The 22739-nt window shown below is 45.6% G+C and overlaps 1 protein-coding gene across 1 annotated transcript in view; it reads left to right on the forward strand.

The window, feature by feature from the left end:
- IFNLR1 (interferon lambda receptor 1) overlaps positions 1-22495 on the forward strand; it is a 103430-nt gene extending 80935 nt beyond the window's left edge. Inside the window, exons 6-7 of the mRNA XM_063957185.1 lie at positions 16330-16454; positions 20618-22495. Coding sequence (XP_063813255.1) covers positions 16330-16454; positions 20618-21289 — 797 coding nt within the window. The 3' untranslated portion in view covers positions 21290-22495. The remainder of the gene's footprint in view (positions 1-16329; positions 16455-20617) is intronic.
- The last annotated feature ends 244 nt before the right edge of the window (positions 22496-22739 follow it).

Consider the following 22739-nt stretch of genomic DNA (forward strand, 5'->3'; position numbering starts at 1 on the left):
GTAATACTCCAGACACTCGTCAACTGTATACTGACACAAAGGCACTGTATGACTCCTTATGCACTGAAAAGGCGCAGTACTCATTAGATTATCAAAAAAATCGCTACTTCAGATGGGGTAATAAAGCCGGCAAATTACTAGCATCTGTGATAAGAAGCCAGCGAAAACCAACGCACATACCAAAAATAGTTTACAGATGCAGGCTCTTTGTTGTCTGCACCTGATATTGCTGCTTCGTTTTTAGATTACTATGCACGTTTATATACGGCTCCCACTGACAGTCCTTTGTTGGGTATGGACATTATTAAGAAGGTCGGAGCCCCGTCCTTGACAGATGATGAGGGTGAGGCGCTAGTAAGCACTATTTCAGAACAGAAACTTCGATTGGCTATTGGTCGACTGTCTAAAGGTAAAGCCCCGGGTCCTGATGGCCTTAGTGCTGATTATTATAAATTGTTGTCCCCGCAGTTGTTACCATTCTTACAAAATTTGTTCAATTCAATCCTCTCAGAAAGGGAACTCCCTTGTGGTTTCACACAAGCGGAATAATCTTATTACCTAAACCGGATAAAGACCCCACGCTGGTCATGTCCTATCGCCCCATTTCTCTCTTAAATCAGGACCTTAAGCTCTTTACAACTATAATAGCTCAAAGATTACAAGCTATATTGGCAAACATACTACATCCCTCCCAAAATGGCTTTGTTAAAGGCCGCTCATCAGTGCATAATATTCGACAGGTGGTGGACGCATTAACCCAATCTTTACATGGTTCGGGACACAATTCTTTATTGGTTAGTTGTGTCGTGAACAAAGCCTTTGACAGGGTGTCCTGGGCACACCTACTCCGAGTGTTGCATCTCCAAAATTTTGGGGTGGGATGCATTAGTTTATTCTGTAAGCTATATTCCTCTCCTACTGCTTTTCTGACTGTTAATGGCTTGAATACTTCAAACTTTTCTCTATCCCGTGGTACCAGACAGGGTTGGCCACTATCCCCTTTATTATTTAACTTCGCGCTAGGTCCCTTGATTAGATTGTTTCACTTGCACACTCCCTGGCGTGGGATTGAGTTGGGCCAACAAACATTAAAAGTCTCAGCATATGCAGATGATCTTCTTTTATACTTTACGAACCCCCAGGAAGCATTCCCAGGCTTCCTACACATATTGGATAATTTTGAGCAGATTTCTGGATTTATAATTAATAAAACAAAAACACACGCATTAGCCTTGCAGCCAGGTGCGAAAGATCATTGGTCAGAAGGCTTCCCATTTTTATGGGCAGACACTCCTCCATTAAATATCTTGGTTTAAACATAACAATAAAACCAGCTGATTTATATATGGCGAACTTTCCTGGGTTAATAGCGCACGTTATGTTAGATTTTAAACATTGGCGTCATTTACCATTGTCTTACACAGGTAGATGTTACTTAATTAAGATGGTATCATTTCCTAAGCTGTAATATGCCATACAAATGCTCCCCATTTTAACTGAAAAGACTCAGATTTAAAAATTATAAACAAGGCTATTAGTATTTAGTACATTTATTTGGTCAGGAAAAAAGACAAGAATATCATTATTTAAACTGAGCCAACCCCCTTCTTTGGGGAGTATAAATCTCCCTTGTATACGCAGCTACACCTTGGCGGCTAACTATCATTTTGCAGTGGATTGGCTTCACAACACTAGTAACTATGCCTGTACTGCCCTGGAGCAAGCCTCTTGCCCGGATATAGCTTTGCCTAGTTTGTTACACATGAAACCATCAAACCACCCCCCTACTGTATCTGATAACCTTTTACTTACTACTACTTGTACCGCCTGGCGTTTGGCTAGATCTGGTCTAAAACTATCAGCCTACAACACAATTTTTTGCTCCCTTTTCCCCACTGGCAATGTGTGTACTCCTTTGTTGTGGGGTTCTTCATTATCAAGGTCTTGGAATAAGAGGGGCCTTAGTTTAATTTTCCATACTTTGCAAAGGAATTGTTTGACATTACTACCACTTCCTTTGCTACGTGATAAATACCCAGATTTGTCTATACCGCTGTTTGTTTACTAGCAACTCCGCAGCCTTACCCGTAGTATGCTCTCTAAACTAACAGACAAAGACGCCTCCAATGAGTTTGATATTATGGTTGGAAATGCTACGGATAATGGGTGCTCAACCTCCTTGTTATATATGCACATTAAACAATGTATTAATCTGGAGAGTTTACAGACGGGAATGGCTAAATGGGTCGTTGATGTACCTGATGTTCCCATTGTGATACTTCTTGATGCTTTTACACGTCTTAATAAGACTTTAGTATCTGCATCTTACATGGAAATGCAATATAAACTATTACACCGAGCGTACTACACCACAAAACTACGCATATTAATGGGCGTTTCCACTGATTCGCACTGCTTTAAATGTGCGGCACCAGATGCGGATTTATTTCACTGCATGTGGAGTTGCCCAGAAGTGCATAAATTCTGGGTATTGGTGGGTCAACATATCAAAGACACATATGACATTATTATTACACTAACTCCTGAGTGGGCAATGTGGGATATATACACGTCCTCTGCTAGGAATAGACCAACATTGGGACAAAGGTTGTTTTTAGCTAAATTGGCAGCAGCTGTAAAGAAAACAATATTGTCTCAATGGATTTCACCAGACCCTCTGACATTATCTCTACTCCTGCCTATTGTGTCTTACCTTTTCTCAATGGATTGGCACAAATGTCTCTCAATAAAGAGAAGCGAGCTGAAATTTTTTTTAGTGTCTGGTTACCTCATATTCGTTCTCTGCCATTACCTGTCAAGGATTCATTGCGAAAGGCAATTTCATTAACATCTTGGTATAATTTGGAAATACTTGTCTCAGGTAGCCCTCCTTTCTGACTGAATGCCCATTATGCAATTGTTTATTGTTCCTCTTGTTTGTCTCTGTTTTTCTTCTTATCCTTCCACATAAGTAAGCCTTTGACTATGCTCTACATGAAATGAGTTATGCTGTTTGTAATGCATATTGCTTTTGTTTTATACCTTGCATTCCTACTGTTCATGTTTTCTGCATGACATGCACTCTGTTGTATAACATGTACAGCAGGGACGTGCAGTCAGGGGAGGCAGTGCCTCCCCTGTCATTAATGATTACAATAATACAAAGATACTTAAGACACATTCTGTGTCATAAGTATATGTTTTATATTATTATAATCAGTTTTACAATTTAAAAACATGCTTAAATAACTTTTGGAGGCACCCAGAGTGGTGCCTCCCGCAGACAATAATAAAGGGTAGGAAGCGGGGGGCGGGGCCAAGGAACGGGCAGTAAAAAAGCCCATTTAAAAAAGCGGGGTAAGCGGCACTAGTATAAGTGCCTCAGTGACAGGGGTGTGCTTTCAGCCCATATGAAAGCACGCCCCTGTAACCGATGCATATATGATTGGGCACCAGAATCACAGCTATCCCTGGGGTCCAGCCCACTCTCCTCCCCGAGAGAGGCCCCTGCTCCAGTGCACCTGTTCCCCTGCTCACCTCTCACTGATTGCCGGTAACGGGGGTAGCCGCTCTCACTGACATTACTCCAGGTACGGGGGGCGCCGCAGCCCAACATACTCGAGCCTCCACCATCCTCGTCTTGTGAACTATGCGCTCCGTCCCTCCACAGGTCAGTGACTGTCCCCGCTGTCAGCAGCGCTGCCAGCCGGATGGTGTGTATAACCCGCCATCTCCCAGAGTCTGTGCTGAGCGCTGCCGTGTACTGACCATGGGCTGCCGTGCGCTCTGTGTTTCAGATAGCAGAGCAGCCCATGGTCAGTACACGGCAGCGCTCAGCACTGAGATTTGCGCACTGTGCCGGGATATAAGGGGTTAAAGGAGGGGGGGGGGGTGATTACTGTGTGTCTGCAGGGGGGTGGTGATTACTGCAGTGCATATGTGCCGAGGTATACGGGGGGGGGGGGGGGGGGGGGGCGCTGCTGATTACTGCATATGTGCCAGGGTATAAGGGGAGGGGGCGATTAGGTGATTACTGTAGGTCTGCCGGGGGGAGGGGAGATTACTGCAGTGCATATGTGCTGGGGTATAAGGGGGGGGGGGGGGTGATTACTGTGTGTCTGCAGGGGGGTGGTGATTACTGCAGTGCATATGTGCCGAGGTACACGGGGGGGGGGGGCGCTGCTGATTACTGCATATGTGCCAGGGTATAAGGGGAGGGGGTGATTACTGTAGGTCTGCCGGGGGGAGGGGAGATTACTGCAGTGCATATGTGCTGGGGTATAAGGGGGGGGGGGGGTGATTACTGTGTGGCTGCAGGGGGGTGGTGATTACTGCAGTGCATATGTGCCGAGGTATACAGGGGGGGGGGGGGGGGGGGGCGCTGCTGATTACTGCATATGTGCCAGGGTATAAGGGGAGGGGGTGATTAGGTGATTACTGTAGGTCTGCCGGGGGGAGGGGAGATTACTGCAGTGCATATGTGTAAGGGGGGGGGGGGGGGGGGGTGATTACTGTAGGTCTGCCGGAGGAAGGGGGGGTGGTTACTGCACTTGTGTGCTGGGGTATGAGGGGAGGGGTGGGGGGATTACTGCATATTTGCTGGGGTGTAAGGGGAGGGGGTGATTACTGTGTGTCTGCTGGGGGGGGGAGGAGAGTGAGTGAATACTGCATATGGGCTGGGGTTTAAGGGGTGATTACTGTGTGTCTGCTGGGGGGGGGGGGAGAGTGAGTGAATACTGCATATGGGCTGGGGTTTAAGGGGTGATTACTGTGTGTCTGCCGGGGTACAAGGGGAGGGGGGGTGATTGCTGCATACGTGCTGGGGTATAAGGAGAGGGGGGGGGTGATTACTGCGTGTGTGCCTGGGTATAAGAGCAGGGGACGATTACTACCGCTGTCTCAATCAACTGACCTGCCGCTGTAATCCTGCTTCCAGGCAGACCCTCCACTGCTCTCTTTAACTTCGGGCACCTCTGCTGCCCAGGCCCTGGCTGCTATTACTCCCCAGACTTCTCAGGCATTGGTGACAGTATCAGATGGGGAATTAGCTGTGGGGGCGGTGACTTTAGCAGGCACTGGCAGCTGGCATGGGCAGCAGTACAGTAGCGGGCACTGGCGGCGGCCATAGTGGTGGTGGTAATGGGCATGCCTCACCAGCCACTGACCTCACTGCACGCCACTGATGTACAGTTCTCTAATAAAATATTTGAAAAATAAAGTAATACTTACCTGGACCCAGAGACCAGTGATCTGGTGAAGGCAGCTGGTCATCTGATCGCTGTGGTACTCGGTAAGCGGATTAGGGGGTTCGCAGGGTGCGGTGGTTGTAGCTGTCGTTGCCTGTGCGTGCGCTGAAGTGTATGAAGAGGATTTGCAGGGACAGAGCTTTTTTTGCAAGCTCTCTCACTGCATGCGATATTTGACACAAACAAGCTATTCAAATATCGCATTGCAGGTTTGGGCAAATATATCACATCTCATCTACATCCTAGATGCAGATTCTGATAAATATGCCCATTAATGTTAATTCTAGCTGTAATTTTTAGCTATCAACGTACTGTACAGTATATGCGGTGTGGTATATTTTTTCAGCAATCATTGACTGTGTTGACATGCCAACATAGTCTTAATGTCAATATTGGACATGTTCATAAAGTTGACATTAACCATATTGACATTCAGCATGTCTACATTATTTTTATTTTATTTTTTTTACTGTTTTTCTGTCCCTAAACATGATTAAAACATTATCACTAACCCTAATGGTAACTGCAAAACTAACCCTGATGGTAACCTTAATGTTAACCCAAGCTCTATCTGTAATCCTAACCCTAAAGGTAGCCGTAATGCTAACCGGAATGGCAAACCTAACCTGAAAGCTAACCTTTACACTAAGCCTAATTAAAATGTTGACATTATGACAATGTCAACAGTTTGCAGATGTTGACATTAATGATGTTGACATTTTAAACATGTTGCCATTATCAATGTCAACCTTCTGCTGTCAATATTGACTTTCTAAACAGACATTCTGGGTGGTATTCAACTGATTATCGTGCCTGATCACCCGTCTAAAATGACGGGAGATCGCAGGGGCAATATTCAATTGCATCTATTTTGGTCTGATGGCGCCAGTAGAGGTTGGTTTAGCCGTGGAAAGCAGCTAAATCCGACCAAAGATTTTGGCGTGCTCGCAAAAAGTACCGTTTGGGCGCCCAAACTGGTCACTTTTCGCGCATTTCAGCTTGCCACCACCAAAGGGTGTGAGCTGAAATGCAAGCACCGGCAGCCATAGAGCCCGAATGGAGCTGCAATTGAATTGTTCCATTTGGGCGCTATCTAGTGGCTGCCGGTGGGATAAGAATTGAATCTCGCCCTCTGTAAACTGTATATGCAATGCTTGAGTAATTGACTATACAGTTGTGATCCACCATCTTTATTTTTTATTTACCCGTAGGCAAAATGTTTTGATTATTATTTAGGGTTCCATTGAGGGTTGACGTATGTCATTTTTTTTGCATTAGATACTAATTTCTGTGCTGCACATGTGCAGTTAAAACATATATATATCTATATATAGTATATATATATTTGTGCAAAACAGGGGCAGACAAGGGCAATGAGAGTTTAGTGGAGAACAGTAAAGCCGAGTTCACATAATTGCAAGACAATAAGATTTGAATGCATCTGCAAAAGTACCTGTTAAGGTGCTGGAGGTGTGTAATGTGCAATGATAATTACTATCAGCAGTAATATCTAGCTTTTTCTGATTTGATTGATTGATTGATTGATTGACTGCTTACATTGCTCTAGCTGATTGCATATTGATCCACTGAACTCACTGGCGGCCCTCAATATGCATCACTTGACATTTCTATGTAATTTCTATACCTCAATAACCCAGGTTATTGCCGGGTATACAAGGGTCGCATTCCTACAGGACACATTCCTACAATATAGTGTATCAACATATAGATGTTTTTCAACATGAAAGTAAATACACTTTTTACTCATATGTGTTTTCCCAACATCCATTTGGAACATATACAGTCCTTCTCTAGGTGTCACAATCCGGGTATCTGGACGCCATTTCTTACCTATCAGATGCCTCCTAAGGCTGGCTCAGCGCTCCAGGACCGGATCCCATCTGTTATCCTGATGTGCACATTCCTGCATCCTCTCCTGTTTCTCTGTACGCAGTCACAGTAACGCCTTATACATCTGGCATGGTGTCTCCCGCGGCCTCCGCCGCCGTCCCTGAGCTTCTGCATTCAGAGTGGCGATTACGTCAGCCGCGGCCTCCGCTGTGTCCGCGTGGTCGGATGTGCATCTGTCAGCCTGGCGTCTCCTGTCTCCGGTGGCCGGCGCCGCCATTACTGTTTTCCAGACCACATGGATTACAATCCAAACTTCCCTCCAAGTGTCTGCATGGGCGCAGTCATCTTGGATTCTGTCAGCTGATCTTTCCTACCAATCCGTTGTCAGTATTATTAATTTGCATAATTGCCTAGCCAATGCCTTCCTTGCTGCAGGTATAAATAGGTTGTGCCAGTGCAAGGAAGGCGTCAGTGCTTTGGTTGTCAAACCTAGTTCCAGTTTGTCTCTCTCCTGTGATTGTCTTCCAGGTTCCAGCTCCTGTGTCAATCCTTCCACTACAGAGACCCGCACCAGCATTCCATCTGCGGTGTAGCCTGACTCTCCGATTCATTCTGGACTCACCTGTTTCCAGCTACAACAATCACCTGCTTCCAGCCCAGCTTCCAGCAGTGTACAGCTTCTCTTAAAGGGCCGGTGTACCAGCATTCCATCTGCGGTGTAGCCTGACTCTCCGATCCATTCTGGACTCACCTGTTTCCAGCTACAACAATCACCTGCTTCCAGCCCAGCTTCCAGCAGTGTACAGCTTCTCTTAAAGGGCCGGTGTCCTTTCTGCAGTTTACCTCTCTCCACCGGTCTTATTATTTCTCCGTTCTCAAATTCTACATTTCATCTATATTGCATCGCTCTCAAGCTTTATTTACTATTTAACTGGTTCCAGCCAGTATCTACTCCGTGCCAACACCTGTCTGGTTCTAACCAGTACCCACAGCAGCATTTTATCTACAGCAGTCCAGCTTTCCCTGGAACACCAGCTGGTACGACCCTGGGCTTTCCTCATTGCTACAGTTGAGCCTGGTAAGGACTTTCCAACTTGCAGATAATAAGAACTGTCTCATACCACCAGAGCTCTGTGGCCCCTGCCACCCTGTAGTACCCAGGAACTGTATTATTATTTCTCTGCTGATTTTTATGTTCTTTTACTGCTACTGTGATGCATGGAGTTTGTCATAAATAAACATCATTGACTTTTATTCCTGGTTGTCGTGGTCACGCCTTCGGGCAATTCTTCTATATGTCTAGGGGTCTGATACAACCTGCCAGGTTCCATTACACCTCAGCCCCTACAACTGAGGCTGCCTCCCGTCAGCTCAGGCCCTCAGTTGTGACAGTAAGCACTGACCTAATGAATCCAGCCGGGGACCAGGATCAAGCGGCCAGGCCAATGCAAGAACTGGCAGCCCAACTTGAACATCAGGAGGCTGCACAGGGCCACATCATCCGCTGTCTCCAGGATCTCTCTACTCGGCTGGATGGGATTCAGACAACCCTCCGTGGATCAGACGCGTCCGGTGCGTCAACCACAGTGACTCCAACTATAACCCCACCCACCTTACCCGTTTCTGCTCCACGTCTTCATCTTCCAACGCCAGCAAAATTTGACGGATCTCCAAGATTCTGCAGGGGATTTCTCAACCAGTGTGAGATTCAGTTTGAGCTACAACCCGGCAATTTTCCCAGTGACCGTATAAAAATTGCCTACATCATCTCTCTTCTCAGTGGCTCAGCCCTTGACTGGGCATCACCGTTATGGGAGAGGTCCGACACCCTGCTATCTTCTTACACTGCATTCGTGTCAACATTCAGGCGCATCTTCGACGAGCCAGGCCGGGTAACTTCAGCTTCGTCTGAGATTCTCCGTTTACGCCAGGGATCACGTACTGTAGGACAATATCTTATACAGTTCCAGATCCTGGCATCTGAACTGGCATGGAACGACGAGGCCCTGTATGCTGCATTCTGGCATGGTTTATCCGAGCGTATTAAAGATGAGTTAGCTACCAGAGACTTACCCTCCAAGTTAGATGAGCTAATCTCACTTTGTACGAAAGTTGACTTACGTTTCAGAGAGAGAGCAACTGAGCGTGGAAGATCATCTGCTCCAAAATCTTCTGCTCCTCCTCCTCGCCAACTGTCACCAACTAAAGATGAACCCATGCAAATTGGCCGTTCCCGTTTAACTCCTGCTGAGCGCCGAAGACGTCTCTCTGAGTCTCTCTGTCTGTATTGTGCAGCTCCGTCTCACACTATTAATGCCTGTCCCAAACGTCCGGGAAAACTCCAAATCCTAGCTCGCCAAGGAGAGGGCCGGCTAGGAGTAATGATCTCCTCTCCATCTCCTCAAGATTGTAATCTCCCAGTCTCGCTTCAAGTTGCTCAACGTTATCAAAACGTCATTGCCCTCCTGGATTCCGGAGCAGCTGGGAACTTTATTACCGAAGCCTATGTTAAACGGTGGTCCCTACCCACCGAGAGACTTCCTTCCTCCTTTTCCTTAACTGCCGTGGATGGCAGTAACATTTTTGATACAGTTATTGCTCTAAGGACTCTACCAGTTCGTCTGAGAGTGGGAGTTCTTCATTCCGAACTTATTTCACTTTTAGTGATTCCAAGAGCCACACATCCTGTGGTCCTGGGCCTTCCATGGCTCCGTCTTCACAATCCTACAATTGATTGGACGACTACGCAAATTCTGGCATGGGGTCCCTTTCCCGCTCATGGGAGCAAGAAAATGAGTCAGAGTCTTCAGACAAGCATCCTATTATAAATCCGTTGGCATTCTCCACGGTAGGGATGGACTCTACGCCCCCATCAGGGAAAAGTTTTGTGAAGCCGACACTAAGGAAGAAGCTCATGCATTGGGCCCATGCTTCCCGCTTTGCCGGACATACAGGTATCCAAAAAACCCTGGAGTTTATCTCTAGGTCCTATTGGTGGCCAACTCTGAAAAAGGACGTTTTGGAGTTTATTGCATCTTGCCCAAAGTGTGCTCAACATAAAGTATCCCGCCAGTCGCCTGCGGGGCAACTGGTTCCACTATCTGTTCCCCGTCGACCATGGACCCATTTGTCGATGGATTTTATTACAGATTTGCCCATGTGCAACAAGTTTAATACCATCTGGGTGGTAGTTGACCGGTTCACCAAGATGGCACACTTCATTCCTCTCACCGGTCTTCCGTCAGCTTCCAAGTTGGCTCAAGTATTCATACAAGAGATCTTCCGACTCCACGGTCTTCCTGAAGAAATTATCTCAGATCGAGGAGTTCAATTCACAGCCAAATTCTGGCGAAGTTTATGTCAAGTCCTCCAAGTCAAGCTAAAGTTTTCCACGGCTTACCATCCTCAGACCAATGGTCAAACCGAGAGGGTGAATCAGGACTTGGAGGCCTTCCTCCGCATCTATGTGTCCTCCTCTCAAGATGACTGGGTTCAATTACTTCCCTGGGCCGAGTTCTGTCATAACAACCAGTATCATTCTTCATCTGCTTCAACACCATTCTTTACTAACTTTGGATTCCACCCTAAAGTCCCTGAGTTCCAACCGCTTCCAGAAACTTCTGTTCCCGCAGTGGATATCACCTTGCATCAGTTTGCCAATATCTGGAAGAGCGTACGATCAGCTCTGCTCAAGGCATCGTTCAGGTACAAGAAGTTTGCGGATAGGAAGCGTCGAGCAGTTCCTGCTCTCAAGGTGGGTGATCGGGTATGGTTATCCACAAAGAATTTGAGGTTAAGAGTTCCCAGTATGAAGTTTGCACCTCGCTATATCGGTCCTTTCAAGATTGAACAAGTCATCAATCCTGTTGCTTACAGACTCCAGTTGCCTCCCTTCTTAAAAATACCCAGGACATTCCATGTTTCCCTGTTGAAACCGCTAATCTTGAATCGGTTTCATTCCTCACTTCCTCCAACTCCGAAAGTCCAAACTCAACGAGGCGTTGAGTATGAAGTAGCCAAGATCCTGGACTCACGTCACCGTTACGGTCAACTTCAGTATCTTATTGACTGGAAGGGTTATGGCCCTGAGGAACGTTCATGGACCAATGCTTCTGATGTCCATGCTCCTGCCTTGGTCCGGAGATTCCATTCCAAGTTTCCTCAAAAGCCAAAGAAGTGTCCTGGGGCCACTCCTAAAGGGGGGGGTGCTGTCACAATCCGGGTATCTGGACGCCATTTCTTACCTATCAGATGCCTCCTAAGGCTGGCTCAGCGCTCCAGGACCGGATCCCATCTGTTATCCTGATGTGCACATTCCCGCATCCTCTCCTGTTTCTCTGGACGCAGTCACAGTAACGCCTTATACATCTGGCATGGCGTCTCCCGCGGCCTCCGCCGCCGTCCCTGAGCTTCTGCATTCAGAGTGGCGATTACGTCAGCCGCGGCCTCCGCTGTGTCCGCGTGGTCGGATGTGCATCTGTCAGCCTGGCGTCTCCTGTCTCCGGTGGCCGGCGCCGCCATTACTGTTTTCCAGACCACATGGATTACAATCCAAACTTCCCTCCAAGTGTCTGCATGGGCGCAGTCATCTTGGATTCTGTCAGCTGATCTTTCCTACCAATCCGTTGTCAGTATTATTAATTTGCATAATTGCCTAGCCAATGCCTTCCTTGCTGCAGGTATAAATAGGTTGTGCCTGAGCAAGGAAGGCGTCAGTGCTTTGGTTGTCAAACCTAGTTCCAGTTTGTCTCTCTCCTGTGATTGTCTTCCAGGTTCCAGCTCCTGTGTCAATCCTTCCACTACAGAGACCCGCACCAGCATTCCATCTGCGGTGTAGCCTGACTCTCCGATCCATTCTGGACTCACCTGTTTCCAGCTACAACAATCACCTGCTTCCAGCCCAGCTTCCAGCAGTGTACAGCTTCTCTTAAAGGGCCGGTGTACCAGCATTCCATCTGCGGTGTAGCCTGACTCTCCGATCCATTCTGGACTCACCTGTTTCCAGCTACAACAATCACCTGCTTCCAGCCCAGCTTCCAGCAGTGTACAGCTTCTCTTAAAGGGCCGGTGTCCTTTCTGCAGTTTACCTCTCTCCACCGGTCTTATTATTTCTCCGTTCTCAAATTCTACATTTCATCTATATTGCATCGCTCTCAAGCTTTATTTACTATTTAACTGGTTCCAGCCAGTATCCACTCCGTGCCAACACCTGTCTGGTTCTAACCAGTACCCACAGCAGCATTTTATCTACAGCAGTCCAGCTTTCCCTGGAACACCAGCTGGTACGACCCTGGGCTTTCCTCATTGCTACAGTTGAGCCTGGTAAGGACTTTCCAACTTGCAGATAATAAGAACTGTCTCATACCACCAGAGCTCTGTGGCCCCTGCCACCCTGTAGTACCCAGGAACTGTATTATTATTTCTCTGCTGATTTTTATGTTCTTTTACTGCTACTGTGATGCATGGAGTTTGTCATAAATAAACATCATTGACTTTTATTCCTGGTTGTCGTGGTCACGCCTTCGGGCAATTCTTCTATATGTCTAGGGGTCTGATACAACCTGCCAGGTTCCATTACACCTCAGCCCCTACAACTGAGGCTGCCTCCCGTCAGCTCAGGCCCTCAGTTGTGACACTAGGTAAGTTCCTTAATTCAAATTGTGCATGCAGGGACGTATCTACCTATTGGCCAGGATGGCACTCGCCAGGGGCACCAGCAGAGATGGGGTGCCGCCCAGTGGTGCCAGCCGTGTCCAGTAGGTAGCAGCTGAATCCGTTCAACAAGGGAATCTAATGCGTTTCATCCTTTAGGACTTCATCAAGACCCCTTGATGAAGTCCTAAAGGACGAAACGCCTTGAGTTCCTTGTTGATCTCCATTGATACTAAGATAAGTCTGATCTCCTGTAATATAATATGCTGAATTTGTAATTATTATTATTATTTTTAATTCTTTTTTTTTTAATTCTTTACATATTTTTATTGTTGTACTTTTTGCTCTCTTGTGTATTAAATTTGTTTTATATACTTTTATTGGCTCTTAAAGTTATGCAATTTTTTTTAAATATTACCATAGCATAGTGTATTTTCTTTATATTTCTAAATAACACTAGTCGCCATCACCCCTACCCCCTTTTTTTCTACACACATCACAGTACTATACCGGTACTGTACTTCTTAGGGGTTGGCTGACACTCGAATGTTGCTGGGGTGTGTATTTTATGGTATTCTAGTCAAATAGGCTATTTTTTATTCATATTTCTTTTCCTTGGATGTTATCCTATCTATCTATCTATCTATCTATCTATCTATCTATCTATCTATCTATCTATCTATCTATCTACTGCTCCAACGGTGGCACTCAGGACTTTCATACAAAAATTACAAGACATGGCTCTTCAAATGGCAACGTTTCAGCGCTGTCCAGCGCTTTTATCAAGCCTCACAGCACTGGACAGTGCTGAAATGTTGCCATATGAAGAGCCATGTCTTGTCATTTTTGTATGAAAGTCCTGAGTGCCACCGTTGAAGCAGTATATTTCGTGGAGCCGTGCAGGCTCACATGTGGAGGGCACCAGATGCATTTGTTAAGTTGTACCCGTGGCGTGCCAGAGCTTGGGGAGATATAGCAGGGGAGGAGGCAGATGGCGGTGGCGGCAGTGCAAGGAGGAGGAGGCTGTGGTCGGTGGCACTGCGGATCCTATGACCGTGGCGATACTATTTCAAAGATTTGAAATAGTAGCGCCGTGGTCATAAGAGCAAGAGCTCGATGCGGCGGTGGGGGCAGACTGACTCAGTGCTCGAAGAAGTGCTGGTATGCCACACCATTGTATACCAGCCCACTTCGAGCACTGGAGATATAGAAATAGTATCGCCGCGGTCATAGGATCCGCAGTGCCGCCGACCACAGCCGCCTCCACCTTGCACTGCCACCGCCACCCTCTGCCTCCTCCCCTGCTACACCGCTGCCGCCCTCAGTCCTTCTCTGCACCTCTGCCTCCTCTGCACCATGCCAACCACAGCCTCCTCATCCAACGCACTGCAGACCACAGCATCATCAGCACCGCCATTGCTAAATAGATAATCTTACCCTGCTGCCTTTCTCTCTCCCTAGTCCCTACTGTATGTCCTTGCTGTCCCTTTCTCTCCCTCTCCCTACTGTCACTTTCCCTGTCCCTCTCCCTATGTCCCTGCCGTCACTTTCCCTGTCCCTCTGTCACTCTCCCTGTCCCTCCTGTCACTCTCCCTGAATTTTTGTCTCATTCCACGTGGCATAATGGGAATTCTGGCTGATTCTTTGTGCTATAATGTGAATTTCGGCTCATTCTGCGTGCTATAGTGTGAATTTCAGCTCATTCTGCGTGCTATAGTGTGAATTTCAGCTCATTCTGCGTGCTATAATGTGAATTTTGGCTCATACGTGTGGTATAATGTGAATTTCGGCTCATACTGTATGCTATAATGTGAATTTTGGCTCATACCGTGTGGTATAATGTGAATTTCGGCTCATACTGTGTGCTATAATGTGAATTTTGGCTCATACCGTGTGGTATAATGTGAATTTCGGCTCATTCTGTGTGCTATAATGTGAATTTTGGCTCATACCGTGTGGTATAATGTGAATTTCGGCTCATTTTGTGTGCTATAATGTGAATTTCAGCTCGTACCATGTGGTATAATGTGAATTTTGGCTCATACCATGTTGTATAATGTGAAAGGGTCACCAGCACTAGATAGTATAAGGGGTCCTACTATTGTGGTGCATAATGCATATAAGGGGTATATGGTGTGGTAAACTACACTGAAGGACACGCCCCCCATTTAATGGCCATGCCCCCTTTTCCGAAATGATGCGCGCATAATTGCAACCTTCACTTTTCCATACCCCCACTTCAAAATTTCCATTTCGACCTCTGTATATATATATCAAAAAACATTCAGACTGGAACTACACTCAACAAAATAGATGGTCCGGTGCCCTCAGTGTGAGGTGTATACAATGATTGTTCCCCCGTTGCTGGGGGAGACAGAAGCGACACTCCAGAGATTTAGTGAAGAAGTTAAATTTATGTTCAATGCACCAAAAATACACAGACGTTTCGGGGCTCGCATGTCCCTTCTTCTGGAGTACCGCTTCTATCTCCCCGAGCAATAGGGGATGGGGGAACCTTTAGATACACCCCTGTGTGCATGTTCAAACCTTGCTGGTGGTAGTCAGTGTCACATATGAGGACAGGTGGTAGGTATGCTGACATACAGTACCTAATGAATGGAAGATGTAGTACAGCAATAATAGCAAGAAATGCTGGATACAAAATGATTAAGTCTCCTGAAAATGTGACATTTTTCTATCCCCCTTATTTTGTAATTTTTCCAGTGTCAATGTGACGTTTTGGTTTGTGATCCCTTTATTAATGTCAGCACTGTCCTAGGTTAGTAAAAACCAGGGGCGTACTATTGTGAATCTAAACAAATCACATTTTTATTAATACACAAATATAGGTGGACATTATTTATTAGCTTTAACTGGGTATGGGGACTAACGTCTTCCACTTCACGACTACTTATGTAGTAGAAGAGAAACATAACATTACCACTGTGTTCCTGCATTTAACCCTGTACCTACCTGCTGTTACCAATAAAACCAGCATCCTGGTTAAGGATTGTGTGGCCTAAAGGTGGGTACACACTAGGCGATGTGCTCCACAAGCGACATCGCCTAGTGTGTCCCTTCCCAGCCGGGCATACACACTGTGAGATATCGCTAGCGATATCGCACAGTGACGTCATGCCGAGGCCGGGCTGTACATGCAGCTTTGGAGTCCAAATTGAGCTGCTTGTGCGACCGACACCGTGGGTTGTTAACGACCCACGGGGCCGCGCATTGGCTGTCGTCAGCTGCATACATACTGGGTGATATAGTAAACAATATCGCTCAGGAGGGGGAAAATTAGCGAAATCGTTTACTGTATCGCTAAGTGTGTATTCACCTTTACAGTCACTGTGCATCTATTGTGACCACCACCCCAATATGCTATATAAAATCAGAGGGGTATCATCATATATTTATACATTTCTGCATTTAATATTTGATCAAGATTTTAGGAAGAAATAAGTTGAATAAAAATGCTTTCAGTATGTATATTTTTTTTTAAATGTCTGTCCATTTTATACAGTGTGCATAAAGATCTTGTCTTTAGCAACAGTCTAATTGTAACATTTTTCCTTTTTAGAAGACAGCCATAAAGGACCGTTACTGATTGGATTTGCAGTTCCAGTGGCTACTATCTTGTTTTTCATTATATGTTTAGCATTCTGGTATAATGCAACCAAAAAAGTGAAGACACCCAACGTATTGGTAAGTTTGGCATGAGTTCTGAGAACAAAGTTTTAATGAAAAGTTATGACTACAAAGTGAGATTAATGGGGGGTTTTTCCAGCTGCCTCCAGAGTACATGGGAAAATGCACACTTATTGACATTAAAGACGAAAACAACTAAATTAAAAAAAAAAAAAAACCCTGCAGTTAGTACATAATGTACAGTTTTGTCTGGGTAATTTACACCTTTATAACGGTTGTAACAAATTGGGTAATGGACTTATGGTGGTACTGAATAATAATAATTAAAATAAATAAGTGGTAGATGAGAGCAATTAGTACAAATGCTACATCTGTTGAACTTGCTGCTCTCGGTTAACTTGGTCTGTTCTAAGATGTAAAAAAAAATATATATATATATGTGTGTGTGTATGTATATATGTATATATATATATATATATGTATGTATATATATATACTCGAGTATAATTCGACCCGAATATAAGCCGAGGCACCTAATTTTACCACAAAAACCTGGGAAAACTTATTGACTCGAGTATAAGCCTAGGGTGGGAAGTGCAGCTCTAGCCGTACACAGCCCTCATAGTGCCAGATATGCCCTCATACTGCCAGATATGCCCCCACAGTGCCAGATGTGCCAGATATGCCCTCAATCTGCCAGATATGCCCCACAGTGCCAGATATGCCCTCATGCTGCCAGATATGCCCCACAGTGCCAGATGTGCCAGATATGCCCCACAGTGCCAGTTACTTACCCTCCGTCGCTCCCGCGCTGTCTTCTGAAGGAGGGACACGGAGGGCACAGCGCGCGGCTCTCCTGTGTCCCTCCTGCGTCTCCGGTGGCAGCGGCCACTGCCGCCGGAGACGCAGGAGGAACACAGTAGAGCACGCTGTGCCCTCCGTGTCCCTCCTAAATACTGACTCGAGTATAAGCCAAAGTGGCTTTTTCAGCACAAAAAAAAGTGCTGAAAAAGTCGGCTTATACTCGAGTATATACAGTATATATTTATTCTCAGGAACCACTGCTATTCTGCTAAGACAGCTATGTATGTACTGACTGCAGCGTGCACAGAAGTATAGACTTGCCCTCTAATTATCACAGCTCACATCACAAATCATATTCTACTGAGGTTTTCCCCAAGTACAGTCAAGGAAGAATGAATGTCATATTTACTGTATAGTAATCTCATAAAATCATAAGCATGTGACAGTTGATGTTGCTTGCTGAATGGCTTTTTTATGTTTTATTGAGTTGTGTGATTGGGGGGTAGATGTAACAAATGTCGTTATGGGGGAGACGCTGTATGTGTATATGTGTATGTATGTATATGTGCTATAATTTCTTCACCCCCATGTATGGAGGAGATGTGTGCCCAGAGACAGGGGAGCTACTGTAGGCGGCCCATCTATATCGGTGCTGCTATTTTCAAGATAGCACAGCAATGTTGTTGGCAATGAATGGTCGGTCAGTAGCACTGACCGTTCTGACATCTGCAGCTAGCGATTCCGACAGCTGCAGGTGTCATTGCCCATACACCAAAGCCAGGAATAGTGCTGTCCCTGGCTGCGGCGGATGATGGCTACAGGCTGCGTGTGAGATCTCGCAGTAGTAGTGAGATCTCATACATGCGCACTAGAGCCGGCCTTGGTGAGACACAGCACATCAGCACTAGGCTGATGCACTGCGGGGCACAGGCAATGATTGCCAAAGGGGGCATTTCAATCTTCTGCTTCAGCATCCACTATGTTAATACATCTCGGCGCTGCAGTAAAGAGGTGAAGCAGGAAGCGTTATACCCGCTTGGTTCTCCCACATAATGTAGAAAAGTATTCCGTTGTAGCATGGTGTCTTCTGTGTTCAATGGTCTAGCAAATAGCCATTGTGCCTGTATCTATCAATGCTATTGCGCCCCGCTAAACTAACAAATTGTACTGTTGTTAGTGGCCAGAATGTGAGGAAAACTAGACAGGGTAGGAGTTTTACTGGATAGTAGGGATGGCCATCGATGATTCCAAATCATCAATGGCTTATGGCCACTGGTGAACAGATGGTTTCCCGCCATTGATGGTACAGAACCACCCAATTTTTTTTTTTTCTACAAGGTGTCGAGACACAGCATAGCTTCGCCCCTGACACCCTTGAAGCTGCGCACCCAGGTTCTGATTGGCCCACAGACAATTCAGTGAAAAGACAGGAATCATCATTGGTTGATGAAACCATTGATGGTCATCCATTGCATAGTATGCAACTGTTGATGGTCACTTGCCATTTCACGTCAAATGATAACCATTGATGGTAGCCGCACTGATGACCATCCCTACTGGATAGTCTCTGAATGAACTGCAATCACAGTGGTAAATTATGATGATCTGGAGGGCCTGGACTGTATCAGGTGTTTGATGCTTCACATAGGGCATGATTTTGAGCCGGATACATCTTAAGAAGCAGATGCATTTTCTGATTTCACAATTGTGATGTGTCTGCAGTAGCAAGTAGTTGCACCTGCATCAGATCTTAAGAGTACAGGGACTAACATCAAGAAGACGTTTCTGTGTGGAGAATATTCAAATGCATAGAGTGTTTCATGGGAGTGTTGTGGGCATGTAGCCGGACTTCCGATCTTGGTGTTCAGGCAAATCTTTTGCACCCAGCATGGAACCAGTGCAAATCAGATACTAATGATAACAGCTGAAGAAAGGATGCAGAAAGACAGTATGCAATACAACCAGGATACATGAAATTGACAGACAAATAGCATAATTAGCATATCTCAGGGAGTAATTCAGAGTGGATTGCTGCAGCGACAGCAGTCTGAAGCCCTTTGTGGAGTGCACTCACGCACCCTGGGAGGAGGAGTGAGATGCTAAAAGCATCTCAGGGCTGCGATCACCTCTGCCTGAGCTGCTGCGACCCAGGTTGCGGCGAGTAGCCGCCTGCCAGCGCAGCTAGCTACTCAGCGGGTACAAATGCATTGTCGCCATGCAATGCTTTTGCACCCGTTTGGGGGAAGGGGGGTGTAGGGCCTGTCAGAGTAAATGATCGTAGATGTGCTAAATTTTGCACATCTATGATCAGATTTGAATTACCCCCTTAGTCCGTAGGATACAGTGGCTGGACTCAAATTCAGACATGGCTGCATCCAACTTAGAAACAGGTCCATAATGTACATTTGGCATGCAGTGTAAACTATGGTGATTCTGATGCACATAGTACCCCCCTCCTCCCCCACCCCACCCCTTCACCTACCACACAGCATTATGTCCTTACCATCTTACATATGCCCCTAACTCTACATCACTTTGTTAAATATGCCTCCAAAACAAAATTTCCACGTCATACATGATCCCATTGTTATTTTGGGGGGTTGGCAACTAACACTGTCAGACCACATCTGTATGCAATCATTAGCTGGAAATATACAAACTGATGTGTGTGGCTTACTATTGTTTTGAGTGGGATACATCGTGAAGTGTGTGATGCAATATACACATGTATATACACTTTTCTGCATATTTCTTTTGCCTCCAGCATTAAATGAAACCCATTGTTCCGAACGCATTCATTGCTGTCTATTTTCATTATCTGTGGCTATAACACATGTAATACCATTGTATCTAAAGTATGAAAAACATAGCTATGTGTCATTTTCGAAAAAACAGAAAAAAACAATGTTTTAAACTGCATGAAGATACAGTGTGTAAAACCCACTGTATTTATAACCAGTTATTTATATAATGCACACACATTCCACAGCGCTTTACAGAGAATATTCCTGTCATTCACATCAGTCCCTGCCCCAGTGGAGCTTACACTCTATGTACCCTACCGCATACACTCTAGGGTTCATTTTTGTCGGGAGCCTATCAGTATACTTTCAGAATGTGAGGGGAAGCAGGAGTGCCTGGAGGAAACCCACGCAAGCACAAGGAGAATATATAAACTCCACACAGTTAGGGCCCTGGTGGGAATTGAACCCAAGACCTCAGTGCTGCGAGGCAGTAATTCTAACCATTACACCATCCGTGCTGCCTCCCAATCAAGTTTCCTATAACTGGAAACCTCTTAAGACTTGTGTAAATTAACACAAATATTAGAAAGTAGCAAATCATTTATGATGATCATACAATTTTTGTTATACAACTAACATTCATTTTCTAAATGTATTTTTTTTTTTCAATAGGATTTTCCAGTAAAAGAAAGCAATTATTCAATAATGCTTTGGTTCACAGAAAGTGAACACGGACCTAGAGAGTATAATGAAATGGATCAAGTGTCATCGGTTTTACTTGTGCAATATAGTGAGACAGGTGTCATTGAGAAAGATTATCCGATAAGTAGTTACATGCAGCGACGTACTATGCAAGATAACATAAATAAGACTGGTAATTCTGCACACCGTGATTATACGTCCTCCAACAGTGATAAGTCTTCCTCGGACTGTAACGGTGAAAATACATCAGGATCAAACACAGGAATATCAGTGACACTGGATAAAATGCAAATCAATGATATCCAACAAGATGTAACTGTTTCTGAGGGAATTCAGACTTTGTCACCTACAAACAGTCGTAAGCACCACCTGTTTAATAGCCCTTGTTTATTGGACTCTAATGACTTAAGCAATGTGAACTTTAATACATTGTGTATAGCTGACAGTGACCAGCAGGAAACTTCAGATGATGAATCTTCTAACCAGCTCCTTACAGACTCTGAAGATCCCATTGAGAAACTAAGCAGTGATGTTACAGACTGTGACATACCTCATTCTAACAGAACTGTAAAATATGGAAAACCGCAAAAGAACTGCAACTCGGGTTACGAACAGAGGAGTAATATGACCAGGAGATGTTAAATATGTATTTTTTTCCTTAAAGTAACTTAATATCCTTACCCAAAAAATTCAAAGAATCAAAAATTGGAACAAATAAGCCCCACACTTCATCCAATCCCGATCAATGCACAGTCACATATTCTCAAAATGCCACACCCCTTTTCAGACCTAGCAAAATCAGAATGGTGGGGGAGTATGTATTTCAGTTTGTGGCGGAAGATGATGCACATGTTTGGAGAGGTTAGGGGGGAATTCAATTAGCCGACTAATTATCACGCTGCGCAGTGAACAGCTATTCATTAAATAGCCTTTTCCCCGCACAGTTAATTAGTGGATAGTGCTCGCTAACCCTCTAATTCCGAATAAAATGCAGAATCAATGGGTTCACCCACACATTAAACTCCTTATGGTCCTTTTTTCATGCAGACTTTTCTTTGCAGCTCTAGAGGCTGTAAGGAAATGTCCACCCTCAGCGATTAACAAGATGGGTAATCCCTAGCAGTTGAATTACCTGGATATGTTTATTAGCCGCGGGGTTGGATTTCCCCTGTTATACCACTTTCACACATGTGACCCGGGAATTTGCCGGGTCCAGCAAACTGTGCAAATTCCTGGGTCTCAACTACATGTGCTGAGAGGGTCTGTTTGGTGCGACTGCAGCAATGATGTATGAGGACACATCTGTATCTGCTGTGGTCAACAGTCCTCATAGGTTTCTATAGGGTCTGCAATGCTATCAGATTTACTAAGCACATTCCGGAGCTTGGCCCCGAATGGATAACCCCAACAGCTGTGCATGGGCATTGGCTGTCAGGGACCCTAACCAGGAATTAGTGTGATCGCATTGTGCAATCACACTGCTTCCAGCTCTTTGCCAGGACAGGCTATCTCCTAGTAAGAGACTATTGGTAAATGTACGTGAAAATATTTATTTTCACTTTGCAAATTTACATGAAAACTATTTATGTTTTCTACCCTAAATGTGGATTGTGATAAATATGCCCCTAACAAGGACCAAGTAACCAATTAAAAAACTTCAAATATGGCTTACATTATATAAAAGAGCTACTAATATTGTTTACAAATTTACAGGCCTGGGGGGTCATTCTGAGTTGATCATAGCATGCAGGGCTACGATCATGTCCATAGACATGCGGGGGGATGCCCAGCACAGGGCTATCCTGCCCCACATGTCAGTGCCGCCCCCCCCCCCCCTTCTCCCGCAGAAGTGCAAAAGCATCGCACAGCGGCGATGCTTTTGCACTTCAGGAGTTGCTCCCGGCCAGCGCAGCTTTAGTGTGCTGGCCGGGAGCTACTCATCGCTCCCCGGCCCGCAGCGGCTGCGTGTGACGTCACTGCTGCGGCCCGCCCCCCGCACGGTCCGGCCACGCCTGCATTGGCCGGACCGCGCCCACAAAACGGCGGGCAAACGCCGCCGTTTCGTTCCCCCCCTGTCAATCTGGCAGAGGCG

Source organism: Pseudophryne corroboree, chromosome 2 (genome assembly GCF_028390025.1).
Source record: "Pseudophryne corroboree isolate aPseCor3 chromosome 2, aPseCor3.hap2, whole genome shotgun sequence".
NCBI classification, from domain to species: Eukaryota; Metazoa; Chordata; class Amphibia; order Anura; family Myobatrachidae; genus Pseudophryne; species Pseudophryne corroboree.